Genomic DNA, 21,368 nt, shown 5'->3' with positions numbered 1-21,368 from the left:
GGTTAATTTATGTGTTTTTTTTTTTTTTTTTTTTTTTTTTTTTTTTTTTTTTTGCAGGTTGTAAAAGTAATGGTCTTAAAATGTGAGCCCCAGCAGGAAAGACTCTTGTTGTCCTTCAGGTTATCAAGCAAGCCTACCCCAGAGGACAAAAAGGAATGTCCTCCAAAGAAAAAACAGGAAGTGAAATATCAAATAGGAGAGGTATTGAATTCAATGGCTGCTCTCTTTTTTGCCTTTTCCTACTTGTTTTGCAAATGATTTGGTATCACTTTGAACAACTTTATTTCAAGGAAAGCTGTTGGTGGTCAGGAACTAGCATTGTGGTTAGCCTCCTGGATCAAAAACGGGATCCTGTTGTCAGAGGTCAGGATAAGGGAGACTCAGGACAGTCCTGGAGGTACCAATTAGTGCTCCTGCTCCAAGGTGAAGTCCTTTTTCTTCCGGATGATGCTGATGTTCTCACTCCAAAAGCAGCTGCTTTTGCTCTCTGAAAAAGTCCTTCAGAGGACTGTTTTGAAATGCTTCCCTGTTGTCTTTGGAATGAACATTTTCCTACACCCCGCAGATATTGCTAACACAGGAACAGGACTGTTCTCAACTTGTTTAAATTATTGCCTTTGCCCTTCAAATAAAAAGTCACAACCAAGAGAATGTTTAGCTCTCAATTTCTCTGGGAGGTGAGAATTACTTCTTACTGTGCTATCAACATTGGCATGCTTTTTAGGCTGAGCGCTATTGATGTTAGATTTTCTCATATATAGCTGGGAGGCAATGTCAGAGCCCCAGCAGCACAGCGTTTGGTACCCTGTTCATCAAAAGGGATGACTTGAAAGATACCTGAAATTCTGTATCACTGTATTTATTCTTTTTTCAGATGGTTGATGTGAAAGTCCTGAAGAAGAAAGATAAAGGGCTGGAGGTTTCTATCTTAGAAGATGAAGGCAGTGTGATGGCCTTCATTCCCACAGTGCACCTCTCTGACTTCGTTGCTACCTGCAAGCTTCTGTGGCATTGTCTTCAAGAGGGAGATGTGCTGCCCAGAGTTATGTGCCTAAGTGACAAGGGAGAGCATATTGTATCCTTTGCCACCTCAACCAGTCAATCAAAGTGGGGAGAGGGGATGTTTGTCAGGAATCCGAAGCATCTGCAACAAGTGGAAGTGTCTCTCAAGCTGGTGATGCTTCAAAGAGTCATTATAATTTGCTTGTGTTAAAAGTGAAGCTCAGCTGCTGATAGAATCCCATCAGAACCAGGACTTGGTTTTGAATTGACCGATCTTCCTAACCAGCTTCTGGGCTGTTGATTGTATCACAACCTTAGCAAAAATTTTTCCTTTTTTATACCAAAAATCAGAACTGAAATATTAGGAAGTTGACATTTCTATTAGTGCGAAGCATGTATATTTAATGCCGAACAGCTTAGGAGGCATCAGTTTCTAAATTTCAGTGCAGAGACGTCAAGACAGAACTTGTAATTCGGGCTTTTGAGCTCCTGTGCTGTCAAAAAGTGCTTTATCCCAGTGGGTAGCAGCACCAGGAGATTTGCTTGGCAGTGAGCTGCTTTCATTCTTCTTTTCCCATTTTTCCTAACCAGTGTTCAGATCTTGAGCAGAAAGTCTGCAGTGATTTCTGCTGTACAGGAGGAACAAGTTGTGAGAAGCTTCTCCGAAATCCAGCCTGGGATGCTGTTGACTGGTTATGTGAGGAATGTGATGCCCTTTGGAGTGTTCGTGGAGTTCCCTTTTGGTGTGACAGGACTGGCACCCAAAGTGGTAAGCAATGCATTCCCTTCAATAAGCCACATGTGTGTAATCAGGCATGCTTGAAACATGGCTTTTAGCAAAGGTACAATAACAAGGAGGGAACAATAGGGCTGTGGATCTTGCATTTGCACAGCTTCCTCCAGCAGGGCAAAAGCTACTTTCAGGTTTGTGTTTTAATTCGCTTCCAGAATGAAACAAAGGTCTTTATTCTAGTGAGCTTAAGCTTCAACAAGAGTTTCATGTGACTTCAGTAATTCATTTTAATTGATGGATTTTGTTAGTCTTTGTTAATATCTGTTATGCATTTTTATAAAGTCTTAACTCAAACCCTTCTTCCAAACAGCACTGCAGGTCATCGATAGTAGCCGTGCTCAGCAATCCCTGCCCCTTTGTTTCCTTTGTGCACAGAGCATGAGCGACAAGTTTGTGACGGACACCAAGGACCACTTTGTGGTGGGACAGACTGTAATTGCGAAGGTGATGAGCATTGATGAGGAGAAGCAGCGTGTGCTCCTCAATCTGAAAGTGTCAGAGTGCAGCTCCGACGATTCTGCTGCAGAGAGCTTTGCCCTGCTGAATCAGTATTTCAAGGAGATGAAAGAAATCAGGAACTTGTTGAGAAGAAGAGGTAAATGATTGTACATGTTCTGCTAAAGGGGATCATGTCACAAAAAAAGGGTTCTAGAGGAACAAAAAGGGAAAACCATTTTCTTCTAAGTGGAAGAAAGGTCAGTTCAAGCAAAGACTTGGCTTCCAAGAGGAGTGTTTTAGCAGGATGTGTGTGCAGCATCTGCCCTTGACAGGAGGCGATTTTTGGAACCGTAGCTGGAACAAGCCAAAGAAGCTGTTTCTTTTGCTGACATTTTTGTTGACATTTGCATTGATTTTGGGTTGAAGCTTAGAGAATTAAAAATAAGGGAATACATAGACAAACTGTGAGGTCCATATACCAAAATAGGGAGATTACAGTGGTGCAAAGGATGGGTTCATTGAAGGTCCTGTGAAGGTGAAAATAAGAAAGGCCAGGGTCAGATTGGATGTTCTGTGGATCAAGGCCTTTGTCCAGCCTTGGAGACACTTTCTTTGTGTGAATATTTGTAATTGCTTTATGAACTCTGCATGTTAATCAGCTGAGACATGTGGCAGTCGTTTCGCTGTTTGATTATGTGTCACGTGAAGCATTGTCTCTGTTTATTTTGAATCTGGCAATGGCTAATTTTTAGTACTCTGTGCTCTTGTATTCTAAGAGCCTTAGTCTGCAGACCTGATTTCTCTGGTCAGTAAACAGATGTTAAACTCTGCTCTTACTATTCTTATAGAAATCTAAATTTGTGCTCTGTTTGTTATTGTTGATATTTGTGCATGGGATGCCTGATTTTCACAGAGGGATTTTTCAGCTGCCCTGAGCCTTAGCCAGGGTCTGCTTAACTAGAAAGCTCGAGGACAAATATGTTGGCACTCAAGTGCTTGTGGTAACCCAAACCTAGTATCACATGAAGATGAGTTTGTGCAAATAGATTTGCCTACTTGTATTAGAGGTTTGCCGAAGCAGTCCTCCAGCAAAGGTTTTGTCACATGCTGTTTTTCTTGTGTTAGAAACACTGGATGTATTGCAGTTGATTTTTATCAAATTCTACCTTGGCCTTTTTAGGGTCTTTTTATATCCAGTAGTGTAATGTTTTGTAATTATTTCCTGTAATTGTGAAGTGACAGGTCAAAGTTTTCAGATCCTTAATGTTACAAAAGTGTTTCTAATTTGATTAACTCTTAGGATTTGCTTTGCTACAGATTCAAGAGGCTAATCTTTGTTTTCCATTATGAAGGTGGATATAAATGCTTGTTCATGCACTCTTGAGCAAATGCGAAGGCTGTCTTTGTTTTTCAAAGAAACAACATGGGTAAAACTGACTTCCCACTTTTTCTTGCCTTTATTTAGAGGAGCCCAGCATGGCCCGACGTCTTAGTGAGTTAATACCTGGGAAAGAGCTGCAGCTGGTCGTACAGGACGTGAAGGAGGATGGCTCAGCACTGTTCAGTGGCAGGTGTGTCTTAGTGAGTTAATACCTGGGAAAGAGCTGCAGCTGGTCGTACAGGACGTGAAGGAGGATGGCTCAGCACTGTTCAGTGGCAGTTGTGTCACAGGCTTGACTGTAACAGCCACTCGCTACCATTTGGGAGGTGAGGATCTTCGCTCACTTTGGTTTTCACTCTTGTGCTTTGCAACCTCTGTGCTAAATTAATTCTGGGAGGAGCGTGATCAGAGTAGAGATGGGCTTGAAGAGTAGTTTGGTTTCCTAGTGTGTTGCAGACCCATTTACGTGTTTCAGAACATATCGTTTAAACCTACCTGTGCCTCTGCTACCCCATCTGGAAATCAGACCTAATCCTACTTCATCTTGTAAGGTCTAGTTTGTGCTCTGGAATCCTTAGTTGAAGCATACTGTATATAGACAAATTATTAATACAAGCTCCAGCTTTCTCAGGTTTTTTTTTTCTTACATTAGAACTATGTTCTTTGGAGTAGGCTCTGTCTGAAATTGCTGTTAATTTTTCATTTTAAATCAATGTGACTTTAAAACAGGACTTCCATTTCAGTACTTTGCAATTCAAAAATTAAAGCTGGAAGGTGCCATATTATACAGAACTAAATAAGTACATACTGAGATAATGAATAAAGCAATGAAACCAACATAAATTGCTAACTTTAGCAGGAGTAATATCCCAGCACTTCTATATGCAGAAGAGTTTCTTTGTTTCCTCAGCAACAGATAGACTGATGAGGTTTTTTGTGCAAATGTTAGCATAATCTTTTTCAAAACTTTTATTACCTTGAGTATGTGTTTAGTCAGTCTTGTCTGCATTATTTAAGAGTTGCATCTTCATAAAATCAATTTAGTTCTTCTATTAAAGCATCCGACTCTTTTTCAAAATAAAAAATCGAGCTTTTTTTTTCCTCCTTGTCATTAGTGTTGGAGGAATCTGTTCTTTACGTAGAGACTTACATCTTTGGTACTAAGTTGACTTTGTTACAGTATCTTAGTTACAATTAGTAATTAAGCAGTCTTTTTAGCATTAGTCTTCAGGAATTAAACTGAACCACAGGCAAGCCTTTCCGTCTGTGATGTGCCATAGCTCAGTTGCTCAAAATTCTTCCCTGTCATCATGAGATAATCTCTGTATTCTCATTTGTAGACAAAAATATTGTTCCTGGTGAGAAAACTGAGGCTTTGATTCTTCATGTGGATGCCCTCACATCCAAGGTGTATGTTTCTCTTCGGGACGAACTGTTAAAACAAAGAGCCAAGCAGGTGTGTTCAGTTATGTGTTCAGTTATTGGATTTCTGTGTTCCTGTCCATTTAGCAGCCTCTAGGTGATTAATGAGTTTGGGGCGGGGAGTTTAGAACTGTGGGAGGTAGAGTGGAGGGAGTCAGAATCTCAGCAGGAGAAGTCACTATCTCCATTTCTGTCTAGCGGCTCACAGAGAACTCCCAGCACTATGCCATTGTGCAGCACATAGCAGAAGACTTTGCCATCGTGTCTTTGTTGGAAACAGGCCAGCTGGCGGCTATCCCCATAGCATCTCACTTCAATGACACCTTCCGCTTTGACTCAGAAAAATTGAAGGTGGGACAGAAAATCTCTGCAACCTTGAGAGTGGTGAAGGTGAATGACCACGGAGTCTTGTTAGCAGTACAAGGCCCAGCAAAGAAGAATGTTTTTGTGAGGGTCAGGAATGAATCTGAGACAGCATTAGAAGAGGTGCTTGCTGCTGTAAAACACTCGCTTTCCCCAGGGGATATTGTTACTGGAACGGTTAAATCCGTCAAACCAACCCATGTCACAGTTGCTATTGACGACAAGCTGACAGGTTCAGTCCATGCATCCCGGATTCTGGATGAAGTGCCCATAGGCTCTTTTCCAACATACACTCTGAAAGCTGGACAGAAGGTGACTGCTCGAGTCATTGGAGGCAGAGATGTGAATACCTACAGGTGGGAAAATGTGCACATAATATTATTTCTTTGGGAATGCAAGGGGTGAAAAACAGTTAATCAATTCAGATGATTTAGGCTGTTCCCTCTGTCAACAAATGCTGTTACAGTTGCCTTTGCTGGGCTGAGGAAATCTAATATATTCTATCTCAGATCCTGGTTTCAGTGAATTAACTCGCTATGTGTGTCACTGTATTTATCTTGAGTATAGATTGCAAAAAAAAAAAAAAGATTTCTAAACTCTTAAGTTCCACTGGAAGCCTTGAATACAAGCAGGATTTGGCTCCAGGGGCTAAATTTGCTGCAGAATTTTGGGTAACTAAATTGCTCCTGAAATAGTACTAGGAAGAACTGGAACTGGAAAGCTTTGATAGTTTCATAGAGCTTACGCATGAGGTTTTTTGCTAATGCAAGGGGATTACAGGTTGACTGGGGCCTGGGGAAATCATGGGAAGCTTTGATCCTTCTCCTATTCTTTAGGTACCTGCCCATCACTCATCCACACTTCACACAGTCCATTCCAGAGCTCAGCATTCGACCAAGGTAAGTGTTGTGCTGTTTGCAGATGCTTCACAGACCTTGCATCCTTGTAGGTTCCCTCCCTTGTTCCTCCCGTTTGTGAAGGAGCAAGGACCTCCATGTATATTCATTATGGCAAGGCCTCTGTATTCTCTGTCTAATACTGACTTCGGTCTGGGAGCTGTGTTAAGCCTCACAGTGCTCTTCTAGCATGTGAGTTTGAACGTCCCTTTAAATGTCCTTTTGGATACTGCCCTTTGAATGTCCTTTTGGCTTCAGGTTCTGCCAGGCTGGACTCTGGCATGTCTGTTCATGTCAGAAGGATTCCCTCCTAAGCCCAGGGAAGAATTAATTCCCTGCGGAAGTATGCAGCTGGGGAGGGGATGGGAATGAATATCACAAAGACATTGTCACAGTAGTACTGTCTTATCATAATCTGGGTCCTGTCTTCTTCATTAGGACCAAAACTGTCTTACACATGTCCATTTTCTTTGTTTGCAAACAGTGAAGTAGAAGGAAAAGTCACAGCAATGCTAGACCTTAAAGAAGACAGTACCCTCAAGAAACTTGGACTCTACAATGTTGGACAGACAGTCACCTGTTTTGTGAAAAAGGTGAGGTCAGAGTCTTCCTAAGAAGTGTGCTGGGAGAGGCAGCAAGTAGGGGTGACCTCAGGGGCCTTAGTTCAGACTTAAACCCTGATACTGCTGTGGTCTTCATTAACTGCGAGAGAGGCCCATGCAAAGGGCAGTGTCTTAGGAGAGAGTAGAAGGAAGTCGCATTTTCTGTACTTGACAAAGTTGGGCTGAATTGTTCTCTTTGACATGTCTGTTTGTTGCTAGCAGATGTTTCCCACCTTACACTCTAGCAAAATGGCCTTTGAGAAACTGTGTATGCCACCAGCACAAAGTACCCTCACTGCTGATCCCCTGCGTGCACTTGTCTGTGAATCAGAGCAGCATTATGCTTCTAAGAGTAGAACTCAAATCACCATTTTGGAGTGGTGCAAGAGCCAAAGCTGGAGTAGTGCTTTCTAGTCTTAAAAATTAGTGAATCCACCAAGGAATAATTTTTTTCCTGAGGTCTTATGCTCTTTTCTCTGGTTATTTGGTGTCTTATCAGTATAACATCCTCAAAAATTGGCTGGAGGTGGAAGTCGCCCCTGACATTCGAGGAAGGGTTCCTCTTATGCTGCTGTCTCTGAACACCAAGGTAAGAGTCTGTTACAGATAAGCTAACCAAAATTTTTTTCCATGCATGTGGCTGCAAGTAATGACTGCAGACACTTCTGACATCCATGTGAACTCATAATCCAGCGCTCTGTTCCTTAGGCGTCACTGCCCCTCACTGATGAGCAAGTACTATGCCTGTAGCTAGTTTGGCTCAGGATAGCAGAGCCGTCGAAGCAATGCTGAGCTACCAGCTGAGCTATCAAAGATGTGTATAGAAAATGTAAAGCTTCACAGAAGCTTTCACAGTGCAAAGCTCCTTTTCTGGTAGTAAGTGGAAATCTATCTTTTCTTTCAGGTATTAAAACATCCAGAAAAGAGCTTCAAAAATGGCCAGGCAATATCAGCTACAGTGACTGGAACAGATGTCACCGAAACAAAACTCTGCTTGTCACTCACAGGTATAGTGGAACCCTAACAGCAGGACCCCACCACATGTGAGGCGTTATTCAGAGGTGGTCCTACACTGATCCCTCAGGTGAAGATGTTACACTCCAGAGTCAATATTAACTTCCCTGTAGGACAGACCTAACCCCTGGGACCTTGATCTAGATGTAGCAGCATGCAAGGCGAGAGAGGTCAGACCTCTAGACTAAAGAATCAATTCTCTGCTGTCTCAGACTGAAGCTCTTCTCTGAGCCCTTATGAACATAATCCCTTCTGATCTCAGACATGAGATGTCAACATTTATCAGTTCATCTGGATCCTGGATTGTGGAACTGTGCACTAGGGGACCTTGTCTGGGCTACCAAGGCAAACGTTGCTGTGAACTGAGAGGGTGCCTAGGCTGCAGCTTACCACCTGACTAGGCAACTAACATCAGCTTCACTGACTCATTACCCCTATTGCTTTGGTTGCTTACTTTTGGAGAATTATGAAGCCTTCTCCCTCCTTCACTTTTTCCAGGAATTCAGTCACTGGAGCAGGGCACTATCACTGTAGGCATGGTAACAAAAGTGACTCCACATGTTGGTTTGACCATTGCGCTGCCAGGTGGGAAGACTGGCAAAGTCAGCATCTTTCACCTGAATGATACTTACAAGGAGAATCCTCTGGGTGACTTCAAAGTTGGCAAGATTATCAGGTCAGTAATTCTCTTCCTTGTTTCCTCAAGCTGCAAGGTGTGGAAGTATTCCTCTTTGGTGACAGGCTTTTTGCTTCCATATGATGATGCCATGACGAACCTGTGAGTTCAGTCTGTAGCTAAAGACTAATGCTGACTTATGACCCTGTATGCGTTTGGGTGAAAGTCTTGTATTGTCCATGTGTGAAGAAGCCCCTTTTCAGCTGCCTTCTGGGACTGTGTTTTGAGAGTAGCTACTGTCTTAGCTAAGGTGCTGATGGGACTGAGGGAAGCCAGTTATCCCAGCTCTGCTGTGGTTTTGTAGGCTGTTTGGCAAGTCAGTTGTCTTTACATTTGTCATGCATAAGTAATTGCATTTTCCTACTTCATGGGCTTGTTGGGAATGCTGGAGAGTGCAACAGGCCAAGTGATTCAGCTGTAACAATCTTCAACTCTTTTGTACTAGCAACAGAGACTGAATAAAGCAAGTGGATGCGTTTTCAAAAGCCCTTTAGCTGGTTTCATGAACTATTGTGTCATGGTGCTTTGCATTAGACAGCAAGTGCTCCAAGGGACAGAGTTGTTTGTTTCTTTGAGAGCTTCATGCTGCTATTTTCCACCAGTGCTTTTTTTGACAGGTAAAAAAGCTTTCTGTTTTCTCCCCTTACTCTGCCATGCAGGTGTTACATCCTCTCCAATGAGAATGGCAAAATCCAGTTATCTCTCCGACAGTCCAGGTATGTGTCATCCCTCCAGTCTGTTGATCTACTAGTGAAGAAAAGGATAGTGAAATACAGTAACGGTTGGTTTGGGTGGATCATTGTGAAGTGTTTAAAAGGACAAGAACGACATGTTTTTTAAGCGTTGAAACTCGTTCCTAAATCAGGAAGATTTTCTTGTGTATTGGCAGATGTGGAGGTGTCTGGCAGCTAATGCAGAGCTGATCAATCAAGGTTCAGATTTAACTTCTGATTTCGTAGTGTCTAGATCTGACTGAAGTTTTTCGTTTGTTTATTTGGGAAGAGAGTGAAAGTTTCATTGAATTTGCAATACAAACACATTACTCTTCAATGTTCAGCTGCATTTTAACTGTTTTGATGAAATAGCAGACTTAGTCCTAAATGTTTCTTTAAATTGAGCCTCTTGCTTTGTCTTCTCTGTGGAACAAAAATGCATAAACCACATGGAATGAAGTATCTTGGAAATAAGTGAGGAAAAAACCCAAGCCAATACTGTGCAGACAGCATTTTCTCTCCTCATTGTCTTAGTGTCAGAGGAAGCCAGGCTGGTCTGTTTTGTTTGGCTTTGTTTACAGCAGCATGTCTATTCCCTAATGTTATGTATGATGGCAATGCTAAGTATAGCTTGGCAAAGATGATGATTATTTATTTGAATAAACTGAAGGGTGTCTGATCCAGTATGTTTTTCAGAGAGTACTAGCTGATGTTAATACCGATTTCTTTTTTTTTGATATCCAGAGAAGAACGTGAATTATTCAGCTTCTCTTTTCTTTTAGGCTAAACTCTAAGAGCAACACCAAAGTGGAGGATGTTGAAATAACATCTGTTAAGGATGTTAAAAAAGGCCAGCTAGTGAGAGGCTATGTCAAATCAGTCACTCCATCAGGTGTATTATTTGGGTGAGTAGCATAAGAAAATGATTCTGGGAAATGAGGGGTCTTGGAGAACTTACTCTTAATGTTCAATTCCGCAATCTTGTTTTGGGGTGGTCTCTGGCATAATGCAATGTTGTGAAATTAATTTCCGCCTGGGAATCAAGATGTCATTGCCACTTTTTTGAGCATATGATGTGAAAGTAGGGAAGTTTGTATGTGACTATATAGAACTGGTGGTGCCACAGATATAGCCACTGCACTTTTTCCTTTTTCTTTTCCTCTACTGTGGTATACTTATTTTTGGTTTTCCTCCTCAGCTTGTCCACTTCTCTTCTGGGCCGAATCTTGTTCCAGAATGTTTCCCCTTACTTTGTACAGAAACACTCCTTATATGAAAAGTACCTGCCTCAAGGAAAGCTGCTCACTGCAAAGGTGCTTGGGTAGGTCCAACGTTTTTTAAAAGGGCCCATGAATTAGTAGAAGGGAGGTGGTGGAGGAGAAGAAGGTAGAAAGGAGAATAAAAGCTTGGAGTATTTGAAAGAAGTTCATATCCTTGCAGTTACTATAAATGCTCTGATTTTTAACCCCCTCTTCTCTTCTGCTACTCCTGGTAACATACCACAGTGTAAATGGAAAACATATTGATCTCTCGGTCCTGCCGGAGGACACTGGGATGCCAGGTGTCTTGCCTGAATCCCTAGGCCTACCACGATATGGTGCAGAGGAAGAGAAAAGAGAGGCGGATGATAAGGAAAAGAGAAAAGAGCTTAAGCTGGAGACAAAACAGAGAAGAGGAAACTCTGAAAGTGAGCAGGTATGGATGTGTTTGCACAGGACATGCTAAAGGACTTAATTGGCCCAAATACTGAAGAGACTAGGAAGATCCACTGGGATCAGGCTGAGGAATTATACAGACAAGGAAAAAAAGAAAAAACTGCGTTGGAGATTAGCAAAGATCAGAAACTATTGCATTTAGGTAGGAATTAACTGAATTAGCAGCCCAGTGCTGTTGCCTGTATGCCCTGTCCCCTTGATTTTGGCACCCTGTGTAGGTAAGCATGGGTTCATTCTCTATCGTCTCTGATATGGGAGAGGACAGTGGGGCATGCTCTGCCAGGGCACCACCCTCTCTCTGGTCTCAGGCTCTTTACTTTATGAACAGAATTGTCTTTAAGATTCAATACAGTTGATGCTCTCCACCATCCACGCATTTCCCCTTGTTGCAGGAGGTGAAGCGAAAAAAAAGGAAGATCTGCCCAGCAGATGAAAATGACAGTGGAATTGAGGTATATTACCGGGAGGAGGAGGATGATGACCAGGAGGAAGAGGCAGCTAAAAAGCAATCTAAGGTGAGAAGTTTGGAGGAGAAGCTGTGCCTGAAATTACTTTCCGGCACTATTGAGATGTGTCAGTTTTGACTTGGATGACAATAAGTATCATTGCTGCAGATAAGAGTGACACAGACTGGTGGTTGTGTCATCTGAAAATGGCTTGAGGTGGATTGCGTTTAAATTACAGCAAAGGTGACCAGAGTTTAATGTTTTTGCTGGTGGGCTGTTTTCAAGTGTGAGAAGTCACAAGCAAACAGCTGTAGTCTGATCTCAGTGTAAAGAGTTCAGATTAAAACCCAGGGCATTCTCTGTCTCCTTCAAACAGATAAGGAAACCTGGTGAAGCTCCCAGGCTGCAGGTTTCCATGGGCTTCACCTGGGATGAGGACATGAATGCAATGGATATACCTATGCTGAATCAGAAGGAAGAGAGCTCGGAGAGCGAGGAAGAGGAGGATCCGCAGTCAAAGGTAATGTGTGCTAGTGTTGCTTGCACAGGAGGCATCATGTGGTGGCCGCAATGTGATTTGCATGTCTGTCTGCCCTGTAGCAAAGCCTTCTAACCCAAGGGAACATCTCTTGACAGCTAATACAGAACTTCCTTAACTACTCTGAGCACTGGGCTTAGCAGCAGTTATCTCTAAAGCAGAGGAGAAAAGGCCCTATTGTAGCATGGCTGCATGAAAATTGTGCTTCTCATGTTGATGTGCTAAAAAAATAATTGTTTAGGGTCAAATAAACATTTTCATGAAAGTAATTTTTTTTTTTAATTTCAGCTCTGTTTTTTACTTTTCTGAGTTGTAAATTTACAGAAAACCTGGAGATTAAAAATGCTTTCAAATTATAGTTCTCTTGTTTTAGAAAACACAAAAAAATTCTTCTTTTACACTCTAATTTTTAAGGAGATTTTCACAGTATGAGCAATTCAGCAAAATCAGAAACAAGCTCACGATTTGCTTTCATGTTTGCGCTTCAGGATTTCCCCTGTCCCTCAAAACTCCCTTCTGTAAAGGCCGTACATGGCTTTTGATGCCTAAGACATAGCTGCTTTGTGCAGAGAACTGTGGCACCATCAGTTCCCAGTTTAGACCGGAATCACCCTTGTCATCCAGCGACATAGCCCAGTCTTGCACAGTTTCTCCTCGTGTATCTTGGATTTTTAGAGTGGAGGGGGGTGGTGAGCACAGCCCTGGAGGGTAAAGATGGAAGAGGGCAAAGAGGGAAGGGTGAAGTGTGAATCCTGCAGTTGTGGTGCAAGACTAGCAAAGTATTTGGTCCGTCCATGCATTTAATTAAAAAAAATTAAGATTTCGTGTACTGCTGCTCTTCTTGGAGGTGTGAACTGTGTGTGAAGGGGTGGGGTGTGTGTACCATTTCCCTCCTCCATTGAACAATTGGCCTCATCACTTCCTGTGAAAACTGCTTATCCTTGGACATACTGAGGTCAGGCTGTGCTTTAGCTTGGCCCGTCTGTTCCCACATGAAGTGGCAGCTTTTCCTCAGTCCTCCTTTTTTGCTCTTTCAGCAGAAGAAAAAAACAAAGAAGGAGAAGGAGCTAGAGAAGCAGAAGAAGGAGAAGGAGCTCTGCAAATTAGAGGCAGCTCTGATGGACCCCAGTCGACAGCCCCAGTCAGCAGATGACTTTGACCGCCTGGTGCTGAGCAGTCCTGACAGCTCTATCCTCTGGCTACAGTACATGGCTTTCCACCTCCAGGCCACTGAGATTGAGAAAGCCAGAGCTGTGGCAGAGAGAGCGCTTAAAACAATCTGCTTCAGGTAATAGTGGGGCTCTCTTTGCCTCAAAGAGTAAGTCATGATGGGGTAATTGTGGTGGGAGAAGAACATTGGTAGAGTCATCAGTGTGTGAGTGTGGAGTGGCAGAGTCTGTTTCACTGAGCTTCAAAGGATTAAATGGCAGCAATTACCAGCTGGCCCTTTGAAGGTCTGGCCTGAGTCACCACAGTTGGTCTGCAGCTGACTTGCTGCAGTTCAGCTACTCCCTGAGGTATCACCGAGCGGACAAACATACTTCTGAGCAGTCAGAAGGGTTTGGAAAAGCATAGTGCTGTCACTGATGTTATCCTTAAGTGAAAGCATGAAACAAACTGTGAAGCTCTTGTTGCTTTTCCCATAGGGCTGCATCCTTGTGTATTAAATCATCTCTGCAGCATGATTAAGTACATTGTACTCTTTTGAATCATCATGGTTTTTAATTACAGTAATCAGAAGTTGTAGTGTGAAACAACTGCTGTGCTCAATTTCAAAAGTGGTGTTTCAGTGAGCAGTGTGCCCCCTTCCTTTGCCCTGGAGGCAGCCTTAAAGTCATTGAGTCTTTGTAGGGTGGTTTGCAAAAAGCTGGTGAAGACTGGTAAAAGGCTAAATATTCTTGTCACTTCTGCTTTAAGGGAAGAACAGGAGAAGCTGAATGTGTGGGTAGCTCTGCTGAACTTAGAGAACATGTATGGTACTGAGGAGACACTGATGAAGGTCTTTGAGAGAGCTGTTCAATACAATGAACCTCTGAAAGCCTTCCAGCATCTGTGTGACATCTATGCCAATTCTGAGAAGTACAAGGTAAGATAGTGCAAGCAGGTCCCTCCCATTCAGTCATGCCCACACTGGCTGTATAGGCTTCCAGCTGTCAGATGTGAGGCCCGTCTTGTTCCTAATTGGAATTAATAGTCATGACTGACAGTGGACAAGGAACTATTGATACTTGCTTTTCTGTCTTTAAGTGTTAGGAGATACCTGGGCCAAGAGTAAGAGTTTTAAAGCTACAAGGCTTTATTATGAATCTGTGTGATCTAACCCAACTCTGCCCTTCTAGCAAGCAGAAGATTTGTACCACACTATGCTGAAGCGCTTCCGTCAGGAGAAATCTGTGTGGCTGAAATATGCCTCTTTCCTCCTGAAGCAACGCCAGACTGAGGCTACACACAGGCTTTTGGAGCGTGCTCTCAAGGCTTTGCCAACCAAAGAACGTAAGTACTCTCTTCCCCATCCTTAACGTGGACCATGTGTTGACAGGTCTTCAGTAGATGGTCTGCTCTCTGGTATCTCTGCCTGTGACAGTGTTTGTAACAAGTGAAAAGTGCAACAAGTTGGAGCTGAATGTGCTGCCCTTGACTCTCAGGGGAGGGGAAATTTCAACCTGGGTATCAATGCGAAATTGTCCTGTAATAGAATTTGCTGTGATAGGCAAAAGCAAAGGACCCAAAGCAAAGATTACTTTGAGTCTTAAGAGCCCTCTGGAAAAGTTCAGTTGATCTAGTCCCGTGTCTGTGGGGCTGCCTGTGGATGCTGCAAGATACATATTGAATATAAGAATAATGTTCTGTCTCCTGCAGAGAGCTGAAATAGAAAATTAACTGTGACCCTTCTCGCTCCCACTCTGATCCCACCTTGGTTCAGATGCACTTTACACAGAGTGTTTTGTCTCTGGGTACAGATGGTGCTGTCTCTGTGCCTGCCTCTGCTTTGTGTAATTATCACTCATATTTGTTCGTAGGGAAGAGAGCTGCTGTGATACCCTAACATGTCATTACTTGTTCCAGATGTGGATGTCATTTCAAGGTTTGCACAGCTGGAGTTCCGTTTTGGGGATCCAGAACATGCCAAGGCCCTCTTTGAGAGCACCCTCAGCAGCTATCCCAAGCGGACAGATATCTGGTCCATCTACATGGACATCATGATCAAACATGGCAGCCAGAAGGAAATACGGTGAGCTGCGCTACATCAGGCTGGGAAGGGGCAGAGTACAGTGCTTGGAGCAACACCTGAAAAGAGCAGAGGAACCCAACAGCATGAGATCGTACAGGGCTTCCCAGAGCAGAGCAAAACAGTTTCTGTTGCCTAGTGAAAGAAAACTAGAGTGTGTGGAGGTGCTTGTTCTTGCCAGGACTGAGGAGATTCCAAGGAGATCTGTAGGGCAGAGGGGGACTGATTTGTAAGGAGTGGCCTGTGTGACAGAAACCAGAGGACTTGCACTAAGGTTCATTTGTTCCTCTGGAGGGATGTGAAGGGTGAGATCAAGCCCTTGTGTATCTTGTAACATAAAAATGGAGAAACTTTTTTGGTTTTTTCCTTTTCTGAGAGTTGACAAAAGGAAGTCCAGCTTCCCGCACTGTGGACCCAGCCACATCCACTTAATAAATGCAGGATCAAATACAGTGGCTGGATCTTAATTTAGTTGATCAGCAGCCTTAGAGTTCTGCACACGGATTGAAGGCTTCTACTTGAAGATTTTGGCTAGCTGTTAGGAATCTCTCGTCAAGCACCAGCGCTTTGCAGCAGGTTGAATGACTCCCCTGACTTTCTGCTTTTTGTTCAAAGGCAGGATACAGGGCTTATATTGTGTGCTGTCACCAAAATAGTGATCTGAATCACTTTGGTTTCTTGCAGGGACATCTTTGAAAGGGTCATACACTTGAGCTTGGCACCAAAGAAGATGAAATTCTTCTTTAAACGCTACCTGGATTATGAGAAGAAATTTGGTACAACAGAAAGTGTCCTGGCTGTTAAAAGAGCAGCACTTGAGTATGTGGAGACCAAGAGTTCCCTTGCTGACACATAAGTACAGTGTGAGTAAAAGCAGAGAGACTCAGCTCTCCATGCAGAATGGAGTTCTAATATGAGTGCCCATGGACAGTGAGTTTCTGACCTAACCAAACTGGAAAGAACAAACAATCAAAGGAAAAGATTTGATAAGTTTCCAGCTGTTATTAATAACCCGGCTCTGGTGATGACTTTGAAGACAGATTTTTAAATATAGATTGTTTTATAATCAATACAAATGTTAGTCATACCTGTTCTACTTTCCTGGGGAAATGGTGCAGCTATGACCCACTGTTCTTAAGTACAGCCATGTCTTATAAGTTGATTTCTCTCCCTGTGAAGATGGCAGAGAAGATTCTTGCCTTTCAGCTGAATTAACACTTTGAAAGATTTATCTCAAGTGCCTTCATGTTCCTAGAAACTGGCAGAGCAGCACAGAAGTGTGACATAATTGAGGTTGGAGGGGACCTCTGGAAATCATCTGGTGCAAACCCCTGCTCAAGGCAGGGATCGGCTAGAATAGGTTGCTCGGGACAATGTCCAGTTTGGTTTTAATTTCTCCAAGGATGGAGATTCCACAACCTTGCTGGGCAGCCTGTTCCAACATTTGACCACATTCACAGGAAAAGAAGTGTTTTCTTTCATTTAAATGGAATTTCGTGTATTTCAGTGCCCATTTCCTCTTGCTCTGTCACTGAGCACCTCTAAGACGAGTCTGGTTCCACTTTTTTTTACATCCTTGTGTCAGGTATTTATACATGTGGATAAGATCCACTTTGAGCTTTCTTCTCAGGCTGAACAGCCGCAGCTCTCAGCCTCTCATTGGATACTCCAGTCACATAATCATTTTCCCTCTGCTGAGCTTGCTTCTGTAAGCCCACGTCTCTACTGTACTGGGGAGCCCAGTACTTAACACATCTCCCCAGATGTTTCACCACTGCAGAGTAGAGGAGAAGCATGATCTCCTTGGACCTGCTGGTGATGCTCTTCCTGGTGCAGCCCAGGATGTTCTTGTCCTCTTCAGCTGAAAGGGCATATGCCTTTAAAGCCTGCAGCACCCAGTTGTGATGGATCCCCTGATTGCAGCCATCTGTCGTAACAAGTTGTCAGAGATTGCTGACACAAAAGTAGTGATTTTCCAATAGTTGTTGTCTCTTAAGAAATCAGTGCAGTTAAGTAAGTGTTTTTCTGTGCTGAAAAAAAGTCATCTCAATCTAACCTTCTGCTTGGAAAAAGCCAGGTATCTTGGGTAGTTACATAGGCTCTGTTACTACTGTCTTATGATCCATATTCTTGTAACTCTCCAGTCAGCTTTGGACATGATCGTCCCCATGTTTTACAGATGAAGAACTGAAGGTAGGGGGAAAAGCAGATCATGCAAACAGGATGTGATTATCCACTGTAGACACTAGCGAGTGGGTGCCCAGTGTTGCAATACCAAACTTGGAGTCTTACGTGTTGTAGGTACTCTGAACTCTAAATCAGAGCTCCGCAAGACTCAGCTCTTATTCCTCTGTGAATACCCAGTGTCAGCAAGGCCGAATGAATCAGCATTTAATCCATTCCCAAATCATTTGAGATCCAGAAATAAGTCATTTCACTTCTTTCCCCCAGGGAGAGGAGGGTGCTGTACGCAGATTTTCCTTAGTCCTTTTCTAGATAAGGAGGCTGCTTGCAAAATCCAGTAGCAGCTGCTGCCTTTTTTTTTTTTTTTTTTGAGCACAGCTGCAATGATGGTGGCTTTTTCGTTTCCTCTGTGAATACCCAGTGTCAGCAAGGCCGAATGAATCAGCATTTAATCCATTCCCAAATCATTTGAGATCCAGAAATAAGTCATTTCACTTCTTTCCCCCAGGGAGAGGAGGGTGCTGTACGCAGATTTTCCTTAGTCCTTTTCTAGATAAGGAGGCTGCTTGCAAAATCCAGTAGCAGCTGCTGCCTTTTTTTTTTTTTTTTTGAGAGCACAGCTGCAATGATGGTGGCTTTTTCGTTTGGATTAATTAGTTACATAATAGGAAACATAAATAAGCGTTGCAGTAGAAACCAAGATCCCTTTGAGATATTGTTTTGTCTTGACTGCTGGGGCAGTAGTCATCAGGGAAAATGAAAGACCAGTGTGTAATTCTTCATTCTGGAGGAGCCTGGTTTGAACCCATTTTACTGCTAGGAAGTGTGCCCTAACTGGCATCCTGTAGGCTGCTCTGTTAGAGAATTGTTTTCAGCTGGAGGAAAAAGAGAGTGAGCATGAGCTCGCAGCCTGTGTGATCTGGCACGCGGGGAAGACAAGCAGCTTGATTTCCTTTTTGGTGTTTTGGTGAGAAGCCTAGTCTGGTTGCCTGCGCTAGTGTGTAAAGCCATGTGGGTTAAGGTCTGTCACTTCGGCATCGGATATTCATGGGGGTATTAACGGGCCGTGAAGCCACAAGGTCAGGGCTGTCTCAGTGATGGCCGTGCTCAGGGCAGCAGAGGAGAGGAGGCAAAAAAAATCCCTGCAATTGCAAACAAGCATTTCTGAGAGCAGTGGCTTGCTCCACTCCTCACTGTCAGCTGTACGCTCAAACTGCCTCTCCAACAAGAGAGAGGGAAAGCGGACAAGCTGGACAAGCCCCTAGCCCATCCAGCACATGGGAAGTGGCTGGAGTTAACGGAGAAGAGAAAGGAGGTGAACAGAGCAAAAGCTGGTTTGTGCTCATGGTTTATTCTGAGGATAAACGCATCCGTTCCCGAGTGTTACGTGTCTTGCCCCTTTCCTTCAATGGAGGGAAGGGGAGGAGGAGGAACTGGGGTGGAGGTGCTTGAAAGGAACATCTAGGACTACAGAGGAGGAAGATAAGAGAAGTGAAGGAAGTAAGAGGAATGCCGCTTTGTTTCAGCAAGTTACCTTGCATCTGCTGCCCTGCGTGCGGGGGTGGCATGCGTGTCTGCTTGTTCACACAGTGAGAAGAAATGCAAATACGCTCTCTTTCATCTCAAGTTAAGGCACTGTCATTTAACTTGCATCTGATTGTTCCTGCAGATCAGTTGATGGTGAGGCTGGCAGCCAAGCCTTCCCACAAATGCAAGGCAAATCTGTAGAGAAGCTGAAAGGGCATCCTGGGATGTCTCACCCATTAAGCAGTGTTCCAGCCTCTTTATGTAAGAGAACACCCTCCAGCTCACTCTTGCAAGGGAACGTGTTTGTAAAATTGTTTCTAAATACATTTTCTATCCTTTCTAAATACATTTTCTATCCTTTGCTGCAATTGTGTATCCTGATGTTCAAGATCTGTGCTACTCACTGCAAAAGTAACTGAAAAGCAGTGTTACTAACTTGTACTATGGTAATACTTTAAAACTTTACATCCTGGGGTCATCTAGACAGGAGAGGATCTGAATGTTTAATAGAAAAAAATGACTTCCCAGTCCTTGAGTTCAAAGAGAATGTTAAATTATGCCTTTTGTGCCCTCCTGGAAAAAAAATTCACAAGGCAATGAAAAATAACTCTCATTTAATAATTTATTTCAAATCTCCTTGTGTGTAAGCCTCTCCGAGGTCTGTGGGTTTGAGTCATCTTTTGAACAACTTCAGGTTTTTCAGTAAATGGCGCAGTATAGAAGGACATTGTATCTATAAAGAAACAGTACAAGTAGGAAAACCAAACTTTACTGTCTGCCAGCTCTTGAAACGGTGTTGGGTACGTAGGGCTGACCCGCAGGAGAAAAGGGACTGTGCAGCGCCTTGAAGGCACAGCACAGCATCATGGTGAGGGCAGTAATTTCACACCTTTCTGGCTTTGCTTTCTCAGAGTATGGCTGAGTACGTAAGAGACCTTCTGCTGGCAGGTACTGTTTAAGACAGGGGACAGAGTTTAAGAAAATTCAGTGGCAGAAGGATAGGGGGAGGGATGCTCCCCCTATCCTATCCCTACTGTCTCGTCACTCCAGGACTGCAGTCCCAGTGCAGCAGAGGGGTGCATGCGATGTGATCTTTTGGCTGACAACTTCTTTGTCAGCTTTTCCTTTAAGAAAGGTTCTCCATTAATACAGCTAACTGACTACAATTACATCGTATATACACTATATATATGTGTGCGTATATATACATACATATAAAACTAATTCCGGTTGAGGTATCATTGCAACTCACAACCCAGACAAGCAGGGCTCTCATCTGATGGCTGGATGAAAAATGTGGTAAGCTGCAGACAGTGGTGTGTCTCGCTGCAGGTACTGCTTCCTCTCAGCCTCCACCTTGCCCGAATGCTGTTCTGGTGACGTTGCCATCTTCTGAGTTTATAAACTCATGGCTGTGACTATTTGGGCTCATTAGAGAATGCCAGGCACTTCAGTAAGAAAAAGGTGAGTTTGGTGCCCTGCACAAATTCCAAATTGGTAATTACAGAGTGTCTTTCCGAATGCTGGGAATATTAGTGATTCTGCCTGCCTAGGTCTCTCAGTTATTTGGTGTGCTGGTGGATTACTGAACCATTCCTTCCCGAGGCATCCGCCTCATCACAGGAATTTACCCACTGCTTCCCCTTTTTCCCCACGTTCTAAAGTCTGTAAAGTGTTTTGGGACCTGCCCATGTAACAAGCACCACACAACGGTGTTAAGAAGATATCACTATAATGTCACTATAACAAGTAAGTGTGCAGGATGGCTAGGGCTAGCCCTAGTCCTGCCCATGGGGCAGACAAGTGGAACTGCAGGAGTCACGGTTAGAAATGTCATGCCCTCCTTGCTCCCCAAGCCTTTTGCTGGTGCATTAGACTTTGGAAACCCAAAGGTAAGGTGTGCATCTGCTCCTTGCTCCCAGTGTATCTGGGAGCCACAACGAGATGGTTGTTTCTGAGGGAGGGGTTCTCCAGGTGTTCGGTATATTGCTTATCAGTCTCTACCTTGAGACTGTTGATTCCTGTCTACCCACTGAAAGAAGCAATCTTGCTGGAAGGAATATTCCCAGGGAATCCCTTGGCTGTGCATGATACTGGTAGGCCTGCCAGGCAGTCTGGGGAGCTGCTGCCACTGCCTGTCTGTCTTAAGAAGCCAAAAAGAGCATTTCATGGCCTTCTGGACTTGGTCCATTTCCTTCTACTCCTTTGGCCCATTTGTGGAGCCGACTGTAGAGGGGAAAGCCCTTGTTCTCCCGGTAGATGTACACGCCTGTAATGGCATTCCACTGGGGGCTTGGCTGGACGTCCTCCACTGGGAACTCCTGCACCAGCTCCTTCTCCTCCTTGTCCAGCGCCACGAAGCCAAAGAATTGCTTCACATTCTTGGCTGCCAGGATCCTGGAGTGGACCTCGGCCGTGCGTCGGAAGAG

At 43.6% G+C, this 21,368-nt stretch overlaps 2 protein-coding genes across 2 annotated transcripts in view; one reads left to right on the top strand and one right to left on the bottom strand.

Annotated features, from left to right (window-relative positions):
• The window catches only part of PDCD11 (programmed cell death 11), a 24,165-nt gene extending 7,954 nt beyond the window's left edge, over nt 1-16,211 (top strand). Inside the window, exons 13-36 of the mRNA XM_010133300.1 lie at nt 58-201; nt 875-1,075; nt 1,601-1,771; nt 2,171-2,390; nt 2,487-2,494; nt 3,805-3,940; nt 4,955-5,079; nt 5,247-5,755; nt 6,236-6,298; nt 6,780-6,888; nt 7,397-7,486; nt 7,802-7,904; nt 8,410-8,587; nt 9,247-9,303; nt 10,083-10,205; nt 10,499-10,621; nt 10,806-10,995; nt 11,408-11,530; nt 11,838-11,981; nt 13,037-13,287; nt 13,917-14,085; nt 14,339-14,492; nt 15,066-15,231; nt 15,913-16,211. Of these exons, the coding sequence (XP_010131602.1) occupies nt 58-201; nt 875-1,075; nt 1,601-1,771; nt 2,171-2,390; nt 2,487-2,494; nt 3,805-3,940; nt 4,955-5,079; nt 5,247-5,755; nt 6,236-6,298; nt 6,780-6,888; nt 7,397-7,486; nt 7,802-7,904; nt 8,410-8,587; nt 9,247-9,303; nt 10,083-10,205; nt 10,499-10,621; nt 10,806-10,995; nt 11,408-11,530; nt 11,838-11,981; nt 13,037-13,287; nt 13,917-14,085; nt 14,339-14,492; nt 15,066-15,231; nt 15,913-16,084 (3,729 nt within the window). The 3' untranslated portion in view covers nt 16,085-16,211. The remainder of the gene's footprint in view (nt 1-57; nt 202-874; nt 1,076-1,600; nt 1,772-2,170; nt 2,391-2,486; nt 2,495-3,804; nt 3,941-4,954; nt 5,080-5,246; nt 5,756-6,235; nt 6,299-6,779; nt 6,889-7,396; nt 7,487-7,801; nt 7,905-8,409; nt 8,588-9,246; nt 9,304-10,082; nt 10,206-10,498; nt 10,622-10,805; nt 10,996-11,407; nt 11,531-11,837; nt 11,982-13,036; nt 13,288-13,916; nt 14,086-14,338; nt 14,493-15,065; nt 15,232-15,912) is intronic.
• Nucleotides 16,212-21,083: 4,872 nt separating this feature from the next.
• Nucleotides 21,084-21,368, bottom strand: part of CALHM2 (calcium homeostasis modulator 2) — a 1,178-nt gene continuing 893 nt past the window's right edge. The window contains exon 3 of the mRNA XM_010133299.1: nt 21,084-21,368. This exon is cut by the window's right edge and continues 25 nt beyond it. Within this exon, the coding sequence (XP_010131601.1) occupies nt 21,084-21,368 (285 nt within the window).

Source organism: Buceros rhinoceros, unplaced genomic scaffold (assembly GCF_000710305.1).
Source record: "Buceros rhinoceros silvestris isolate BGI_N320 unplaced genomic scaffold, ASM71030v1 scaffold9873, whole genome shotgun sequence".
Taxonomy (NCBI): domain Eukaryota; kingdom Metazoa; phylum Chordata; class Aves; order Bucerotiformes; family Bucerotidae; genus Buceros; species Buceros rhinoceros.
The sequence above is the reverse complement of the archived record's forward strand: the minus strand, read 5'-3'. Positions and strand labels throughout refer to the sequence as shown.